Below are 19789 nucleotides of genomic sequence, written 5' to 3'. Positions count from 1 at the left end.
ATGTTAGGGAGATAGGGAGTGAGGGATGGGGAGGGGAGAGAGAGAGAACAGAGAGAACGTGGTAGAGAAAGTCTCGCTGAATGAAGGATAGGCCATTTTTGGAAATGGGTGTATGCATCTATCCATTTGCGTGTGTGTAACCCTATGTGTGTGTGTGTGTGTGTGTGTGTGTGTGTGTGTGTTCCTCAGGCCATGTGTGGAGGTTCCCACACCCCCGTATTCCAGCTGAACTATCCAGAGGACTATGAAGCAGCCTTGAATACCAGCAGAGGATCCAAATTGCTAAATTGCATTTCAATTCACTCCTTGTGCTGAATACTACTGTTTTATATAACATTTCAAGCATAGCAGAGTTTCATACAATTAAAACACACATTGCTATGACTATCCTGCCATTTATCAAGGTTACATAGCTTTCCACATTTTCAAAGATTCAACAGGGATTATGTACAGTCAGCAAACTAGCAAAATATACCAAGTGTCACTATGCTGTGAAAAGGAAAGGTACAAACTCACTGTCCAGAAACAGCATACAGCTAGAGATAAATTCTGAATTATGATGCTGACTCAATATCAACAATACGCTGATACTGATTAATGTTGAGAAGTTACACTGGCTTCTGTCATAGTTGCCTGTTAGCAATTACTCACAGTTCCACAGAAAATGTTTCACAGGCATGAGAAGACAGGAGGTAGTGGTCTTAATGTGAACATGACTGCATCATGTGGGAATGGGGCCTAGTCAGGGTGGGAAACAGCAGGCAGGCAAACCTTGCTTAGCCCCATGTGAACTTACACACATGTGTATACTTTTGCCTACTGACCATAGAAAAACAAAGCAACTCTCTGACCCTAGCCTGTGAATGTGTGTGCTGTATGTGTATTGGAAAGAGTGCTTTTTCAAGGACACAGCACTCAGCTTATCGGTGTTTGCTGGTGGCTCTGTGATAATACCTCTCTTTCTCTCTCTCTTTCTAACTCTCTCACCCTCCTTTTCTCTTTCCCTTTCTCTCTCTCCCTCTGTGTGTGAGTTTGCTTCTCTAGGGCAAGATCAGACATGAGGTCTGAAAGCAGCCTCTCCAAAGTTGTTCTGCCCTGCAGACAGCTGAGTGGAACAACTGCCTTTACTAGTGTGACAGAGGAGGAGTAGAGAGTAGAGAGGGCCCCTGCAAAATCTCTCTCTCACTCCCTTACTTATAAGTCCTCCCTTTCCACCTTCCTACCTTTCCTTTCCACCTTCCTACCTTTCTTTTCTTCTCTTGTTTTTTTCCTCCTCTCTGCTGTGTTTCTTTCTCCCCATCATATCCTCCTCTCTGTCTCACCCTCTTGTCTCACCCTCTTCTCTCCTCCCTTCCTCTCTTGGCTGTTCTGGCTAAGGAGCAATGAGTAAACAACGAGGCTCGGCAAAGGGACGCCATGTAACCAGAGGCACCATTCCACACAAGCATAAATGCGGGCATGCGCACATGGAGACACAAACACTTCTTACATTTATTTTTGTGGCAAGTAAACCACAAGCATTCAATCAGTTTTGTTCCAAAATGAGATAACCACCATTTAAATTAGAAAAATTGACACCTACTAGAATAAAATGATTTCTGTATGAAAGTAAAGTTCATTATTGGTTATGATTAAGTGTCATAAGACCTTTGCTTACAAAATTATGTAGTGTTTTTCGGAATTAAATCCTTCAAATCTTAATGACTTTAATGTGCCATATCACAATGAATTAATTCAAGACCAAGTTGAACGAGCTCTAATTCAATACATTTTGTATCTAGGCCCACAGCTAATTGCTCTGTGTTACGTCACTTCTATGTGTTCCACACAATGTAAAACCATGTGACGGAGTGTGTCGCTTTGGCACGACTGTGTTGATGCAACACCGCTTTCCAGAGGACCAACAGCCCTGATACAGAGGAATCAAACAGACTGCAGCAGTTTGGTTGGTGCTAACCAAGACACGGCGGACCACAGTGCCATGCTAATCGAGTTGTTAAGCAGAGCGTAACTGAGGCAGCAGTGTTTGTTCTCCGGCAGGCCCATACCCAGGGCTAGTTCATCTGCTGCTGCTAAGACTGGGCCCTGCTGAGCGGAGATAAGGCTTGAATTCCAACTGCTCTGATGGTAATCTGGCTCCTTCCACAGCACTGAACCACACAACTGTATGGCTCCTAATCCTGCCTCTCTCTCTCTCTCTCCCTCTCCCTCTCTCTCTCTCTCTCTCTCTGTGACTCACAATAAAACAACTGTGGATGTGTGTATTTGTGTGTGTGCAAGTGTGCTTTCAAAAATTGCTTTCAGGGAATGAAATCCACATTGTAATTTGTGGAACAGAGCTAGAAAAAAAAAAAAAAAAAAGAGTGTGAGTGTGTGCATGTACACACGCAGATGTAGCCTATGAGAAAGCCCATGCGCACGTTTTTTCCTCATTCGTCATTTGCCCATCCTTCTGTTTTTTAAACAAGCCAGCCTTTCACCTTCTCTTTCCTCTTCAGTTTCCAGCATTACATCGTTCCCTTTACAGCATGCACGGTAAAACCACAACCATGGCGAAATACAGGTCTTTTGACAACCCCTCAATGATATGATACAATATAAACCCCCTGTGACGACACTCAAACCGACCTACTGCAGAGTAGGAGCTGAACGCGCACATACACACACATCATACCATGCATCCACAGAGGCAGTAAATTGTGTTTGAGTGTCTGGATAATGACAGTTGTCTGCGTGGCGCTGATTAATGGAAGCACACTGCAGTGAAAAATGGCTGCAGCAAGCCCCTCCCCCTCACATCAGCCTGCAGAGGTACTCGATGGTTCTAGGGCTATGGTTAAAGGTTAAAGGTCAGTGCAAAGAAATACAGCATGGAGAAAAGACACATTTCTAAACATAAACCACCCACAAACAGCTAGGCTCTATCATCTGTTATAGCTGATGTATTTACAGTGTCATTAGTCGTTTGAAACACTGTCACAATAACAAAAAAAATCCAGGAAATACCATAGTGCACCGAATAAGTGTTCCAGCGAAACCATGGCCAAGCTCTCTCAGAGTGAAATCGCTGCCAAAGAGATTCAGGCTTAAAATAAATATTAGCAAATATGAAATGGTGAAACAAGCATTTATCTGCTTAAGCTGTGTGCTTGTCGCACAGTCTGTTGCCCTGGGAGGAGAGAGGAACAGCCGGTCCTGATATAATGAAAATAACCATAATGACAGTGGTTATGACACAGCCCCAATGATAAGCTGAGGCACTGCCATAGAAGGAAGTAAAGCAGGCCTATCTTCTAGTTAGCTTTAAGAACAATCATTTCCATAGGCCTGTGTGCCTCTCTATGTCTATAAATGCTAGCCTCCTATTCAAGGAAAACCTGTTTCTAATCAAAAATTCCATCTGTGTATCAGTGACAGAGGACACTTTGAGGGGCCTGAAATATAAGTTTATCAGATTTAAACTTTTCGGGAGTACATGCCCTTAAAAGAATAAGAGCAAGAACAGGCTTGGTGATGCAGCTTGTGTTTCTTTGTCTGCTCCATTTCATTTCACTCATGGCCTCCCAAACCTGCCTACACAGGGATGTGACGTGTGATGTGTTAAATAAACTTATGTATTTATATTGAGAAATTTCCGTTTTCCTGCCTTTTTGAGCTCATGATCAGACCGTTGCAACACGCAAGAGTCTGACATGTCTGCCTTCTATCCAAAAAGCAACTACAGGGAATGAACTATGTATTCCTAGGCGACATCCTGTTAAACTCAATAACCTCTCTACTCTTCCTTCCCTCTACCAGAGAGGCTGACTTTGTGCAAGGCCAGGCTGAGGCCCCAGACTGCGGCAGGCAGGCCAAGGCCAGGGCTTCCCCCTCCTACACACTGCCAGCTTGGCTGCTCCAAGGCCAGGAAACAAAGTCACCCTCCCCTCCAACTTACCCCACACACCCACGCATATACACAAACACACACCTCAAATGACCTCTTCATCTCCCCCATACACGTCTTTCATCTCTCCCTCATTCTCTCTGTCTTTTAACCTCCCTCTCCCTTCTTTCCTTTCCCTCTCTGCCATCTCTTCTCTCCGCCCCCTCAGTCTCTCATTGTGTGTTTATCCTAGTTTTGCTTTCCCACAGAAATCTACTGCAGGAAGAGGCTCTATTTAACCCACTGCTCATTTTTCATTGAGGTTAATCTGGCTGTGACTAAATATCTCATATCTCTTATTAAAGAGATGTCATATATTCACTGACAAATATTATAATATTTGCAAAAAAGGTATATCATGTACACCTTTCCTGCCTAGAAAGATGGCGGCACGACCGACGTATGCGGCAGCCTCTCCTAGTCCCGTTACCCTACACCAGCATAAAACAAAAAAGTGTAGAAAAAGGGAGTTTAAACTTAAATCAAAAGTAACCTTCCTACATATAGTCGTATTGAGTGAGGCTCACAAAAATACACTCATGAGCATTTTCACAAAAAGTAATTAGAGTTCTGCCTGCTTTCCACCCCTGCTGTGGTCTGTTAAGGCAACAGCTCTATCGACTGTAACGCCTTATCCACTGGGCCTTTTTGAATCCTCTGTCGTTAGGCTGTATGCCTACAGAAATACTCTCCGAGGCTGAAAATGTTGCCAAAACAATAGTAGTAGGGACGGGGGAGGGGGGGAGGGGGGGAGTCAAATCACGGTCATGAATCCAAAGGCAATAAAGTGGTGTGGCTCTGAAGCTTATAGAGTACAGTGACAGTGTAACCCAGTCTGACCCTGCGCACAAGCCAAGGAGCTGCACTGACAACAACCGTCTTGTCAAGTTCTGCTGTGTGTGTGTGTGTGTGTGTGTGTGTGTGTGTGTGTGTGTGTGTGTGTGTGTGTGTGTGTGTGTGTGTGTGGTGGAGAGGTACCAAACTACCCACCCCCGTGATCAGCTGACTGAAACGCCCCCACCCTAGCCCTTCCCCTGTGGGGTCAGGTGTTGACCCTGTCCCTACACTCAACAGGCCCTGATTGATGGTCCCCTGTTTGTATCTGTGTGTGTGTGTATGTGTGTTCATGAGGGGGGTCTGGCTCCAGGCAGTGGCAGTGGTGTCTGTCTTTCTGTCTGGATTATGTTATCCCAAGCTGTCTGCATTTCCTACATCTCTGACATATCCGTTCGGCTGTGCCTTGAATAGCATGGCTCCAAGTTGTTCCCTTCCCTGACCTTATCACAGACTTTAAGCGAACACTGCCTTTTTGCCAAATCAGCCAAACAAAGCCTTTGATTAGCTGACCATTGAGAAGATTGCATACTAATACTTAAGTGCACCATATATGTTTTGTGGACAGCACAGCTAGCTTTGCATCATCTCAAAAGCACCATAGTGGGCTAGAGACTCAACACACAAGTAAAGTAGTTCCCAATATTCTTGTCACACAACTTTGATCAAAGAGACAATTTGCCAAAAGGTCACTGTACTCCTATTAGTACGCAAAGAAGGCGTTGTTTTGGTCTGTAGAACCCTCAAGTCACACAGCCTCCAACCTAGATAACCAAGTTCAAACGCTTTGAAGAGCTCTTCCCAGCTCCACAAAAGGCCCCGGGTGTAACTGACCTGCTCAATAAGCTTAGCACACCACCATAGCTTCAAGCGCTACGCTGACAACACAGCCTAGCCAAAGCTAATGCTGCAAGGCCTCCAGCATCAGTGTTTCCTGTAGAAATTTTGCAATGCCGGGGGTGGGGGCAATTTTGGCTCCGAACACCCAGGTTGGCTCGTGGATATTTATATTGACAATTCTGCTGCAATTTAAATTGTAATTGTTATTTTTGGAGGATAGGCTAAGAAATAAGGCATGATGATGAATTGTCATTGTATTTACATTTTTCTAGTTGTGGGGGTCATTTCTGCCCGGTCCAGGGACCTCCTCTGAGGCTTTCATGTCCTGCCCAGTCAGAGGAAACCAGGCCAGGGGACAGCTGGGCTGCTACCAAGGCCCCTGGAATTTTCCAATGTTTTCATATGTTCTGGAAAATAAAAGGATGCCATGTCGGGTGTCCCTGCTTCTAGGAGCAGAATAAAAGAGCTGGTTCAGAGAGCTAGTTGTGTGTGTAAGAAAGGCTAAGCTTACACTGAGTTGACTGCTATGTCAGAAACTGAGGCAGCAAGGCTCTGTCATACGCACTGAAACATCAACTCTGTGTGTAAAAGCCTGTGTTTAGCTTTTTTAAAGATGTATAGAATTGTGTCTGGTAAATTCAGTTTTTTCTCTCATGCATCTCATCCACTGTTGAAACAAGTTTAAGAAGCCCGCACGAAACAAGAAAAAGGAGAGTTAAATAAGCGTGAAAGACAGTATGAAAGAACAGAGAAAAAGAGCCAGCAAATAAACAAGAGAGAAAAAAAAGAAAGACAGCAAGGGGGGGGGGGGAGAGAGAGAGAGAGAGAGAGAGAGAGAGAGAGAGAGAGAGAGAGAGAGACAAAGCGAGAGAGAGAGAGAGATTTGATCTCTGCTGTGTCTTCTTTGTGGAGGTGCCAAGAGGAAGTGAACCATGGCTGTATGCCATGGGGATGAGCTGGCATTCACCGGGGGATGTCTCAATATTTTGGACCTCTTTTCTTTACCCACCACCTCTTTTTTCTTACAATATAAATTAAGTTAAAAGTCATACCCTCAACCTAACACTGAGAAATAAAAAAAATACATATTATACTATAGAATACTTATATATAATAACAATACTATATACAGTAAATTCCATGTAACAAAAAAAGGAAGAAGGAACAGAGATGCAACCCACCCAAAACAAGGAAGGTGGGTTTCTCAGGATGGTTACTGTAAAACCAGTGATTTGTGAAACTACAAAAAGATAGGAAATAAGTCACACACAAAAAGGCTGACTCTGACATCAAATTATGTGTTTGTGTGTCAGTGAGTGAGTGAGTGAGTGAGTAACTGGGCGCAGGTGTGAGCCTGCACTCTCAGTGGTGAGGAAAGTGGATGTGAGGGGACTGTTGACGCAAGATGACGTCTCAGTTAAGGAGAAATTACAACACGGCCTACCACACAACACTTGCAACACGCCTCTTTTGTTAAGTAGCCTAAACGCTGACGTTTGTAACAATCGCATGCAACTTGACCCAGGGAAAAGTTGAAAATTCTGCTGAAATATGAATATATTAAGCTGGAATTGAAAATGAAGGTACTTATTGAAAAAGAATTCTGACATTAGGCAATACCACACTATATCCTACTTAAACTTGACTTGCACTACTTGGGAGACCAATACTAGATGGGGCAAGAAGGGAACCAGTTTCATGCTGAGAACACAGTGGATGTAAAAGTCTTTAGTCTAATTATTTACAAAAACTGAGCCTCACTTTAACAATCGAACGACACTTGCTCTCTGAAGGCTTGTTCAAGCTTAACTTATTACCTCAAATAACTTTTCTCTCTTTGTCTTGTGTGTGACACACACCCCGACATTTTCACACACCTGCGATCAATGGGCCAGACCATGCTGCGACTCAAGATGGTGAGCTCAATGCCAGTAAGTTGCAGTCTTGGCTTTTAGCCGAGAATCAACTGCTACCAGGGCAGGAAACACGTTTTTTTTGTCCGCCGGCCACAGTGGCTGAGACACCCCAACATAAAACAGCCACTTTAATTATTATGACCAGTCAACTGGACTTTTAAAATACAGTGGGATCTCCACATGATAGTTGGTTGAGCAGATAAAGCTTACCAACCCCAGCAAAAAATTACCAGCATTTTGCCGGTGCTCATTTCTCACCCTGACTGCTAACCCTCTCAAGTTAAAAGAACCCTCTAAATTCTAACCAACATTTACTGAATATGACTGGCAAGTTAGGGGAGCAAGGGAGTATGCTTCAACAGCAAATCTCATCAAAAGGGATTGATCAGCCAAAAACCTAATTTTCATCAGACTACTCAAGGAGAAAAGCATGACATACCACAAATAAGGCAAAACAGATGAATGACTTTGCAGTAATTGACGTGCTCTGAGGAAGGCTTGATTTGGCAAAATGCATCAAAGGCAGCAAAATGAAATTTGGTGCAAATTAAATGATCTGTCTATTTTACCTTATTTGTGAGATGTGCTACCTTTTTTCTCCTTGAATACTTCCATGGCTGGCAGACTATTTAATCTGCATTCAGTATACAGCAGATCAACTTAATGAAATTTAACTTTAAGAACTAATACCCTATCACCCATCCTCCACTTGCTCATTCTCTCCCCTACTCATCATCAGTTCCCCCCCTAACGCTCTCATTCATCCTCTCCACCATTGCTCATCCACTTCCCGTAAACTGCGTGCCTAGCCCTCGGTCTGGGCTGAAAATAATGCCATGGACCTGGCAACCAGCAGCTCACCAAGAGGCTGCACCCCTGGCCCTTAACAGCATCATAAGCAGGAGTACAAATAAATGTCTATTTCACTGTGGAAAAACACATCAACTGCATCATCAACTACTGTGTACTTTAATTGAAAAGAAAGCAGTATATAACACCTTAGAAAACTGACTGTCATTCCTTCAAACCTGTGAGGGAAAAATTGATATCATTGCTGAAATCCTGAGATTGACTTGAAAAAATTGATATCATTGCTGAAATCCTGAGGTTGACCTATCAACTGTTAGCAATAGGCTCAAATTCAGTGGAAATAGGGTTAGCAAGCCTTGTACCTATGAAGTCATCAGATTAATATAGGCTCCAATTCCATTTCATTTTCGTTGTCTAATCTCATGAATGAGAAACGAAACAACACAATAAGCAGAGGCCTGTTCACAGTGCAGAATAACAATGGCCATCTACATCTAGCTACATGGAAAAGAGACAAAGTGCTACTCGGCCTGGTCGGGTATCAGGTTCTAGCACTTACTGGAAGACAGCAAAGAGTGAAGCAGACAACCATTTGTCATATTTGTTGGCTCAGGATGAGAGTCTGAATGGCACACTGGATAAGTGACTGGCAGGCTGGTCCACCAACCAACAAACTGATAGACTGGGTGGTTGGCAGGCCAGCCAACTAGAGACAAAGTAGTTAGGATGCCCAAATCTTAAAATACTGCGCTACCGTGTTTTACATGTTTGTCTTGCAATAATCAAAAGATGATTTAGCACCTATAACAGAGAGATTACTTTACTTGTCTGTTACTCGCGACTAGCTTTTAAGTGACATTTAATACACATTTCTAATAAAGGATCAATTCCACTGAACTTGACCGGGTCATACAAGGCTGTAAGACAAGCATGGCCAAAAGCAAACCCCAGACAGAAGACAGGGAATAAAAGAAGACACAGACCTAACTTGTTTGGCATTGTAAATATAAGGAAGTATTCTCAAAATTCATTCAAGGAAGTAAAAGCAGGAAATACAGCCAGCCAGGTGATTAAGTACACTTAGTCTTATCTAGTGTTTCTCTGATAAGGGGAATATAAACTCTATTCACACAAATAGCTTTCAGTGAATAACTTTTCATGTCAAACACTTTTCAATTACTGGCCATGACATCTCAAATAAATATGACTTTCCACAAAATAATAAAAAGCCTTAATACAACAGAGTTTTATATGACGTCTTAAAACTCATACAGCTTGATATAAGCAAAAAAGAAGCGAACAGTGCCAGTACCTTGGGAAGCGGTCGTCCCAGCTGTGAATACAACTTAGTCCAAAACTGCATGAGAGACATGGGTCCAAACGCTGCGGTGTGGGGGGAAATACACACACACACATACACTCCTAGTTCACCTTGAATCCCTGAACGCGACAGCTCCTTCCATGTGTTGGTCAAAGTGTTGGTATTCACCTTACAGCTGGCGCGCATCCACCCAACAGTGAACCCTCACTAGCCCTTTCACAGTTCCTCTCTGGTCCAACACACACATCTGCCTCTACCGCAGGTAAGCTCTGGGCAGTCAGCTCACAGATACACACTCCCTCTCATACACATGCACACCGAACCCTAAAACATGCTTCCTGCTTTGCCAGGACCGTCAGGTATTTGCATAGAGGGTTTAGTCATAGTGATTGTGGACTGGTTCCTCAGCGCTCAAAAAGGTGGTTGGGAGAGTGAGTGAGAGAGCAGAGGAGGGGAGGGGAAGGGAGGGGAGAAGAGGGAGGGAGGAGGGGAGGAGCTTTCAGGAAATGATGCTTTTGTTGGTAAGTGACTAGAGTTACTGGCAGTCAGGCCCATTTTACTGTACATGGTGTAACTCAACCGCATTTGTAGTGTAAACAGTACTGCGCTCTGGACCTGGCTGCTCCTCACACCCTGCTGCTTACCGCTCTGTTTAATGGGCCTGGGCCACTATTTAATGATTATTATATTTAGAGACTGACTCCCTGCCTGGCTGCCTGCCTTTTTTCAGCCTCTGCCTTTTGTCTTTCTGTCTGTCTGTATAGTGTGGGCTCAGTTTCAAAGCTACTGATCTGGTAATGATTACTGGCTGATGTAATGATCTGGAGCCCTTATTGATTAATTCCCCCTGAGCTAGCACAGTTAGCTCAGGGGTGTCAAAGCTAATGAGAGGGATGGCTAACAAGATGGCTAATTAGCTAATTGGGGAGAAGAGTCACTTATGAGAATGTAGATGCAGATTTCAGCTGACGTGCAGACTTGTCATTTAGCCTGTCAAAACATCCCCCTAATCATTTACCTTTATCATGTCTGAGTAAATCCAAATATTTAGCAAGAGTCTTCTCATGGTCCTCCAGGCAACATTATGGTAAAAAGGTCAAGGAGACCATCAAAGTGGTCACAACTTAATCGATCAACAAACTGAACAGGTCAATTCAAGTGCAAACCACACCTAAGCCTATTCAAATACTTTAAACTTCAGCTATTATTTCTATCTGCGCACAATTACACATAAATACCTCATCATAAACGGTCATTCCTGCTTACTGGAACTAGGGGTGCGATGAGGAAAAAAAAGACCATTCTGGGAATCTAATGGCAAACGGTTTATTTCAACAACTCCAAGGCACTATTTAGAGACAGTGTCATAACATCAGCTTTTCTGACAGAGAAACAATGTTAACCGCTTAGGAGCCAGCCGCAAATGAGGAAATTGTGGTGTTTAATAACAGAAATGATATGATTTATCTGGTTATCAGTAAAGAAGAGGGGTCCATTTGCACACCCTGCTTCCAGGAATACGTGATATCAAGTCCAGGATGGTAAGGTATTGTAATGTCCATCTCTGCTGGACTGAGGGGGAGACAGACTCACAGAGACGGAGTGGCGCCTGTCCATGGTGTCATCATGGTATGAGTGGGAATCCTCCATCAGTGTGAGCGGAATAGCGTGTGTGTGTGTGTGTGTGTGTATGTGTGTATGTGAGTATTTGTGTGTTCGTTCAGTGGGACGCAGAAGGCCATCAGGGGAGATGAATCATTGATGAGCCCCTTCTCTGAAGACACATGCACAAACACACACACCTTGTTATTGCATCACAGCCTAAAGAGGGAAGGATCCATGCCTCACTTCATCTCTCATCAGTCACATATGCATGTGCGCACACAAACACACCACCACTCCTCTGGTGTTTGTAAAAGCAGGAAAGGTGACAATTTGAAATGTAGCTGATTGGATCCACATACAAGCACTGTATGCGTGAATTTGACACAGGATGGAAAAAGAGTGAACCACCCAAAACTAATCTAAAAATCCATTGCATCAGGTGGACTACTCACTCCCAAAGGAAAGTGCACCTGTATCAACCCTTCAAATTAACTTTTCACTTCCTCCTATAAAACTAGGTCATCCAAACAACAATCTATCTACAGTTTTACAAGGAAGTAGCCTAAAAACACCAACGGTTCATTAACGTGACAGTAAAAAGCTGAGGAAGCGGTGATATCAAGATTTGCTTGCCACAAAAAAATAAGACAAGAAACACAAGACAATCCTCCTTGTCAGTAAAATGGAACACCTTTCACTGTATCGCCACCTAAAAGGGGCAAACTCAATGCACCACTGGGACCAATGGACCTTAGACAACACTGTAAAAAGCAGAGCTGTAAAAAGCCGAGTTGATGCAAATAGGAGCCTGTTGAGTGGAGCATTTAGTATTTCTACAATGTGTGCGTGTGTGTGAGAGAGAGAGAGAAACAGAGAGCAAGAGAAAGACATAGAAAGAGTGAGAGAACAAGTGAACGTGAGGATGAGACTGTGTGTGTGTGATGTGCCGATACACGTGTATGTGTGTATGTGCATGTGTATGTATGTGTGTTAATGTGTACATAGGTGTTACTGTGTGTGCTTGCAGAGCGCTGCTCACTGTTTGTGGTTAGCCAGAGTGGTTAGTGAATGATCTCTCCTGGTGTTTTCTCTTCCAGTAAGTCGTGTTTTCACTCTGACAATATGCATCATGTTTCAGGCGCTTTAGACCCACAAATGACCCAACTAAAGCATGGGCAGGTGTGCATGTGTGCTTGTGTGACAGAATGTGAGAGTGTGTGGGTCTGTCTATGCATGTTTTATCTCTGACTGGTGGGCAATGCTTCTTCAGGCCACAGTCAATGAGTTTATCCTCTGTCCTTTTTAAAGAATAATACCAGTGTTTTTTGGGTTTTTTTTTAAAGTCAGCATATTTGGAGAAATCAGCAGTGTTTCCCACACATAGACTTTACTTGGGCGGGCCGCCCAGGTACATTAACGGCCGCCAAAGTATATTTGGCGACCCATTTTAGCATTTTTTATTTTTATTTTTTTATCCGTCCGAGAGAACGACGCCATCCGCGATCGATTAACTAGTGGACAATCTCCCCTCGCTCTACCCCTCCAGGGTTTCCCACACACAGAAAACTTTGAAGGAACTGCTGAGCAGTAAAACAGAGTAGATAATAATGTCAAAGGCTAGTAATTTAACGATGTAAAGATACAGGTGAAACTGACGGCACAGGGAGATGTAGCAGGGCAGAGGGGCAGAAAAGCAGATTTCTCTGTAAAAGGGGTCTCATTTCTATTCTTCACCTTGTACTCACCTACCACCACACATTTGAATTCTGTGGGAAACACTGAATCAGGGCTCATTTTCCTCAGAATAAGCCACTCATTTCTGTACAGTATGACATAGAAATGAAGCCTAAATTTGGTTTTGTCAAAGTTTCTGTTCTACTGTTATTTCATTGTGCCAGAGTTGAGTGTTTTCAAATCAATGTGTGCATTACTTTGTGCTCAGCTTACTGTCAATCACCTGACACCCACCTTTTTATTTAGGGCGTCTTTGTTAGCTGGCACAGCAGTTAATTTCGAGCCAGGTTTGAGACTGCATGGTTTGTATTTTAAAAACAACCAAATACAACAAAATGTTAAATCTAATTACATGTAGCATGCATTGCAAAATGATTGGGGGAAATGTAAATTAGACGTAGACAGTGTTAAATGGGCTATAACTTTAAAAAGACACCAGTATTCTCCTTTAAAGTCGCAGGACACCACACACACAGTTCATCGGCCCTATTCACTGATAACATGGCCATTTGACCGGTCTGAAATGTGACAAAGGTCAAAAGGCTCATCATTACAGTCTGTCCGTCCGTCCAGGATACCAACCCTTTGCCAATATTCAAGGCTAAGTTTTGTGCATGGCATCACTATGAGGAATATCATTGTGGGAGTGTTACAACTATGAGTAATCTTCTACTTTAATGCTCTCAATACTGGCGGCAGAAAAATAATTTAGTAGCATTAGAAAAGCTGATTCCTCCTGTTTTAAACTCTGCTACCCTGAACATCACAAAACATTTCTTAAAAAGTTAAATGGGTAACACTACAGATACATGATCCAGTGTTTCCCTTTGGGATTTTTGGAAGCAGTGAGAGATGGGGCAGATGGGTTATTTCTGGGGTTTACCCCCAGGGTTTGCTCCCAGTCCTATTCCTAATTTGCCACCAGGACCTTTTGTTTTTAAAGACAGCAAATGTATTATGAGCTGTGGAATTTTTATCCATGTGACACAATGTCATAAGTAATTCATGAACTCATCATATTAACTAAAGTGATACCAAATTATCTATTATAAGAGAATCATGACCTTTTCATAAACTCATCATATTGGTAATTTCTTCTAATAGATCATTTGATGTCACTTTACTTTAGCTAATATGAATTCATGAATTACTTATGACACTCTGACACACTAATAAGAATTCCACAGCTTACAATACATTTGATGCCTTATAAACAAAAGAAATATATTGGTTCCAGTGGCAAATACATTACTTGCAACAGCCTCATAATCTAGCTATGGCAGATTCACAATGTATTATAGTGTATTCTGACATTTCCTGATGCAGTTATGATGTAATTGCAAAGTGCTTATGATGCATGTATGATGACCTCAACCTGGTTATAGCAGATTCATAATGCTTTATAGTGTATTATGACATTTTCTGATGCCCCTATAATATAATTCAAATGTCCCTATGAGGTGCCTTATGTGTTAAAAAAAATAATATGGGCCCCCAGTGGAAAATATATTACTTATAATGGCCTCATAATCTGCTCATGCCAGATTTATAATCCATTATACTGCGTTATGACATTTTCTGATGCAGTTATGATGTAATTATTATGTGCTTAAGATACATGTATGATGACTTACAAATTCTTATAAACAACAATTCAAGTAAAGTGTTACCAGAAAGAGAATATACTAGATATTCTCACACATATAGTTGATTTAAGTACCATGTTTATACAGGCTACATCAAATTAACTTTCAAAGCCTATCAAAAATGTATGATATCAAGTTGATCCTATTGTTGTATATGGTGGCTAAGTAGTCAATTTGAGTGATTAGAAAGCAAGATCGCATTGTAATTGACAGAAAAGTCTCAAAAAGTCTCAAAGTCTCAAAGTTAAGAAGAGTCTATTAATCCTAATACAAACAAACATGAAGCTCTTGTTTTCAAGTTATCAGTGATCTAAAGCTGAGCATCCTGTCCACACAGTGCAACAGTGCGCTTCCTAACAATCAAGGGATATTCCAATAGAGCTCCGCTGAACTGAAAAAACAAACTCTCACACTGCGGGATGGCAAATCAAAAGGCTTTTCACTAATGACTCCACAGTTGTAACTGAAACAGGGAAATGGCTGAGGTAAACATGGCAGAGAGACCTGACAACTGTGCAATCACATCAACAACTCCGGCTGGTTGCATATGCCTACGTGTCTCCTGTCATGGTTAGACAACGCCAACGGACACAGAGAAGACATGGGATCCTGCTTCTGACTGTGGGTGGACAGAGGGAGAGAGGGGCAAGGTCGGTCGGCATGCCATGGAGCGAGGGTGAAGGGAGAAAAAAAATGGGAGAGGGAGGAGGGGGCTGAGTGTGAGGTGGAGGATTAGTCATGATGACCTCGTGACTTACATTTTCTCTACATGCCTCACTTGGAGGGGAGTGTCCCACACCAGGAACAGCTGAGAAAGCACAACACATCCATGACTGTGCACGCACACGCACACACACACACACACACACACACACCAGCATTCCATGTCTCCATTGCCAGGAAACCAGTAAACTTGCTCCTCATGCATGCACCAATGATGAAAGAGCTAATTTAGACTAAACCACATGAAAAGGACAACTGTCAAGACATACCAGTCTAAATACAGTATGTAGAATGATGAATAGATCCTACATGTATCACCCACTCTTGAACCCTCCTAATTACTTGTAAAGGAGAACGCTATAGCCAGACAGCCAGACATGCACACACACACACACACACATATAATTATGTTGAAGAATAGGCAGATGGAAGATTAGGGAAACCCCACATGAATCACAAAAGCCATGGCAGTGTTACAATACACGTGATGGGAATGACACATCATTGTGCTTGTATGAGAAAACCTTCACGTGTAGTCTTTGTTTTTAAAATCCCCTCAGCTTAAAATACTAAATCCACAACATTTTCATATAAATTAATGTCAGTTTTTTCCCTGTTCACTAGCACAAAAGCCTTGCTAACAATAACAATAAAACATGCGTGCCAACACTAACACTCATGCTTACCAGCGGTCTAAGGCTGAAACGCACACTCAGACAGTCTCCCACTCAGATTCAAACTGGACCTCACACTTAGTTATTTTTTCATGTGCTTCATTCAAGCTAGCAAGTGCATTTCAGGGGGAAAAAAAACCCACCCAAACTCACAATATGCCACACATTTCCAAACTTTACACAGCATCATCACCCTCGTGCTCAGATTCACTCATACTCACACCTGGGCTCAAACCTGAAGTGAAACCTTTGTGTGTGTTTATGTCTGTCTAGCTGTCCTTCCCTTGAAAAATAAAATTCAGACCATCTAACTGTTGGCTATATATTCACATAGGCTTGTGGAGAATTTGATTAATACATGAGAAATAGGCTGTTTTTAAAACTTTCTTAGCCCATCAATTCTGTTTTACTCCAATATTTACCAACATTACACATGTAAACACTATTCCAACCTTAAAATGCATGTCAGAAGCCCTATTTGCACAGGACTAATACTACCTGGGGACATCCAGTGATTTGCAATAATTGCAGAGATCGTTGGTGACTAATCCTGTGCAAATCTGCCATGTCTGTAACTAAAAATTACACTGCAAATTACCTACTGTATTTTGGTGAAGACGGAGCCCCCCTGATAATACTAATCCTGTGAGAATCGAACTCTCGTTAATTTAAACCATAATTTGTTTCTTGTCGTGCAATTTCTTTTTCTAGATGTGTGATTTCTATCTTCCTGCAGTCATGGAAACTGGAGGCAGTAGTAGAATCTATAGAGGAAGATTTTTAATGAATTTTTAGTGAAAACTTCAACTTTTGCTTTGCTAAAACAGGAACTGACAAATTGTAAAAACTCGCCATCATACAATTGTATCCGGGACACCAGTAATTTCAGTAAATTTCATTATCCAGTGCGAATGTGTTTCACTGAACAGAAAGAGAGGTTGGGGGATAATTCATAAATTACACACAATAGTAGTCCTATGTGAATTGGTCTCAACTCTGGTTTAGCTGTCACATACTGTCAATCCCTGTATAAAAAGGTTCAGACAATAACTCATGGTGTAGACAAAGCCAGTCAAGGGGCAACACTGCTTCACCCGGGTGTGACAGGCAATACACTGGAGGTCACAATCTCTTAAGTCCCCCGCCCTGCCCTTCCCTCCCACCTCATAACTCAATGGCTACCGCCCCTCCTTATGTCGGACAGGCCAAACATGAGGGGAATACTGCCAGGCTGCTTAGTAACCCATGACTGCCCCTCTTTTAAACTCCTTTATCAGAGTATGTGTGTGTTTTAATATGGTTCTGTATTGGGAAGCAATACCCAGGCACTCAACGACTCAGCCCAAATAAGCTTCAGATGAGAAATTCACTGGTCTGTGTCATTATAATTAGCTCCCTTTCATATGATGCTCATTATGCGGAATTGGCTGGGTCGGTGCAAAAGTGCACATAAATGGAAAATGCAAATGATGGAGGTTAACTGTCTTTTGTTGGAATGGTAGGTTAAATATAAAGTGAGGAGAAGGCTACACTTTTTACTTCACTATTTAGATCTAAACATTTCCCCATCCTGAAATGAATACTCTTTGTGTTGTATCCCGAGGGCAAGAAAGCCGCTTATACTAATGAGGCAGAAATAGCCAAAAGGTGAAACTGAAAGACACTCAAATGATTCATAAAAACATAAAACACTGAAAGAGCATTCTCACACCTCCAAAACTCTCCAGTCATGTAGCCAATTTCATGGATCCCATTATAATTCCAGGCCTTACTGAAGATTACAAAGACATTCTGGGTTTACTTAACTGATTTCTGAAGAGGCAGACTGGCCAACTAGAAGGCTGTTAAATTATAGTGCCTTATTAATGACACGCCTTGACAGGAACAGGGCAGGTACTGTAGCTGCCGTCTAGACAACGCTAGGCTTTAATCAGGCTGCTGTATGGTACACTAAGCTGAGCTGAAAACACATGGAGGACGGGATGAAAGGAATGGGTGGGATGTATGGTCCTTCCCAAGTGACAGAGACAGACAGAATGTGTGAAAATGTGTGTGCCAACGCATCTATTTGGGTGTATTTGGGTGCATGAGTGTGCGTGTGTGTGGCTGTTTTCACGCTGGCTCATTGCAGCCATTAAAGTGAACTCAATTTGTCTGCATTTTTTTGTGCAAATGCGAACACGCCAAGTGAAATCACAGCCATAATATGAAACCAACCTGGGAGAAGTCTCCATTCCTGGGGAGGTTGAGGCCGGAAAAGTCCACGTCAGGGAATCCCGAGTACATGTCCATGTGCACATCCGGAGTGGTGGTGGTGCTGCTGTTCAAGTGGTATTGCCTGGGAAGAGAGAAGAGGGCAGTTTTTTTTTTTTTTAATTGCTATTTATCCAGGGAAAGTTGACACACATTCTTCTCCAGCAACGCAGTGCTTCACACTCATACATTTACACCGTTCACAAGTTGGAGCTGCCAAGTACAAGCACAGTCTTCTACAGAGCTGGGGGTCAAGTGTTTTGTTCAAGGGAACCTCAACAGATGTTATGTACAGTAGCATTCACTTTCTACAACAACAATCTTAGGAAATCACTAACTTAAGTAGAATTAGATGAGGCAGGCTGAGGGAAAGTGTGTACACCAAAAGTGTAAACTGCAACATTTCATCACAAAATAACATTATAAATTGATGACATCTAACTGATACCACATAGTGTATCACATAGAGCATCCAAGGGTGCAATTTTCCTTTAAGTTTAATTAGACTCCACTTCACTTGGCGTTGGCTAAATCTTGCTGATGTTGTATGGTTACAACCAGAGAACCAAAAAAAAAATACATTTTCAGATTTCACCAAATTTTTTGAATACTCTCAGGCCAGAGAACCATCTGGATATTACAAGAAAGGACAGGGATTACCCAATAACTAGTAACATGAACAAACCTTTACCATTTATCCACACTTACACTTTTTGTGAGACAAGAATATTCACCAGGATTTGGAATCAACCCTCCCATTACAATAGTTGTTACTACTACTACTACTTTTCGACAGGTTCTTATAAAAAAAAAAAAAAAAAAAGGTAATGTTCGCGGAAAAAACGAACTAGTCGAACCATTTCAGCCAAGTTCAACTTCACTCTACTATGAACTGTACAACCAAGGCAAAAATGTGACAATCTTAAAAATAACTTTTACTCTTAATTTCTTAATTGAGTGTGTAATACCGGGGAATGCACAGACCACAATTGAAGAGAATACACAGCAATCCAATGAGTGAACATGAATGATTGGGACATTTACTATTTTGGTTTAATCTGTTCCTGATCAAACAAAGATGGTGCACTAAGCTGCACACAACGTTGTACAGTGCCTTATGTCAGCAGAAAATGCTCCTAAGTATAAACTCAAGCTGCCTAAAAAAACCTGATAAAGGAACATATGTACAACTTATTTTCAAAACATGCTCTACATTTATTTTGTATGCTTATGTCTTGCTGCCACATCTTAGAAATTGAAAAAACAAGACTCTTATTACTGTTCCAAGAAACTAGGAAATGTATCATTTTCTAGACCAGCATCCACTGATCTCACCTATCAGCTGCACAGCAGACCTAAGATAACAGCAACAACAACCAGGCCTGCGCTACAGCTCAAAGGCAAGAAACCAAGTAGCAACACACACTGTCAAGGACACACTGAAACCAAGTATCTAAAGACAGGCAGAAAGGGGGGGAGAGGGGTGAAAAAGACAGAGGGAGAGAGAG

At 42.2% G+C, this 19789-nt stretch overlaps 1 protein-coding gene across 1 annotated transcript in view; it reads right to left on the bottom strand.

Annotated features, from left to right (window-relative positions):
* sbno2b (strawberry notch homolog 2b) overlaps positions 1–19789 on the bottom strand; it is a 66356-nt gene that overhangs the window by 23366 nt on the left and 23201 nt on the right. Inside the window, exon 4 of the mRNA XM_071543318.1 lies at positions 18246–18366. Coding sequence (XP_071399419.1) covers positions 18246–18366 — 121 coding nt within the window. The remainder of the gene's footprint in view (positions 1–18245; positions 18367–19789) is intronic.

Source organism: Centroberyx affinis, unplaced genomic scaffold, assembly GCF_046629955.1.
Source record: "Centroberyx affinis isolate AG114_WGS23_722 - 3 ecotype Tasmania unplaced genomic scaffold, CSIRO-AGI_Caff_v1 ptg004288l_1, whole genome shotgun sequence".
NCBI classification, from domain to species: domain Eukaryota; kingdom Metazoa; phylum Chordata; class Actinopteri; order Beryciformes; family Berycidae; genus Centroberyx; species Centroberyx affinis.
This window is presented reverse-complemented; position numbering and strand designations above follow the sequence as displayed.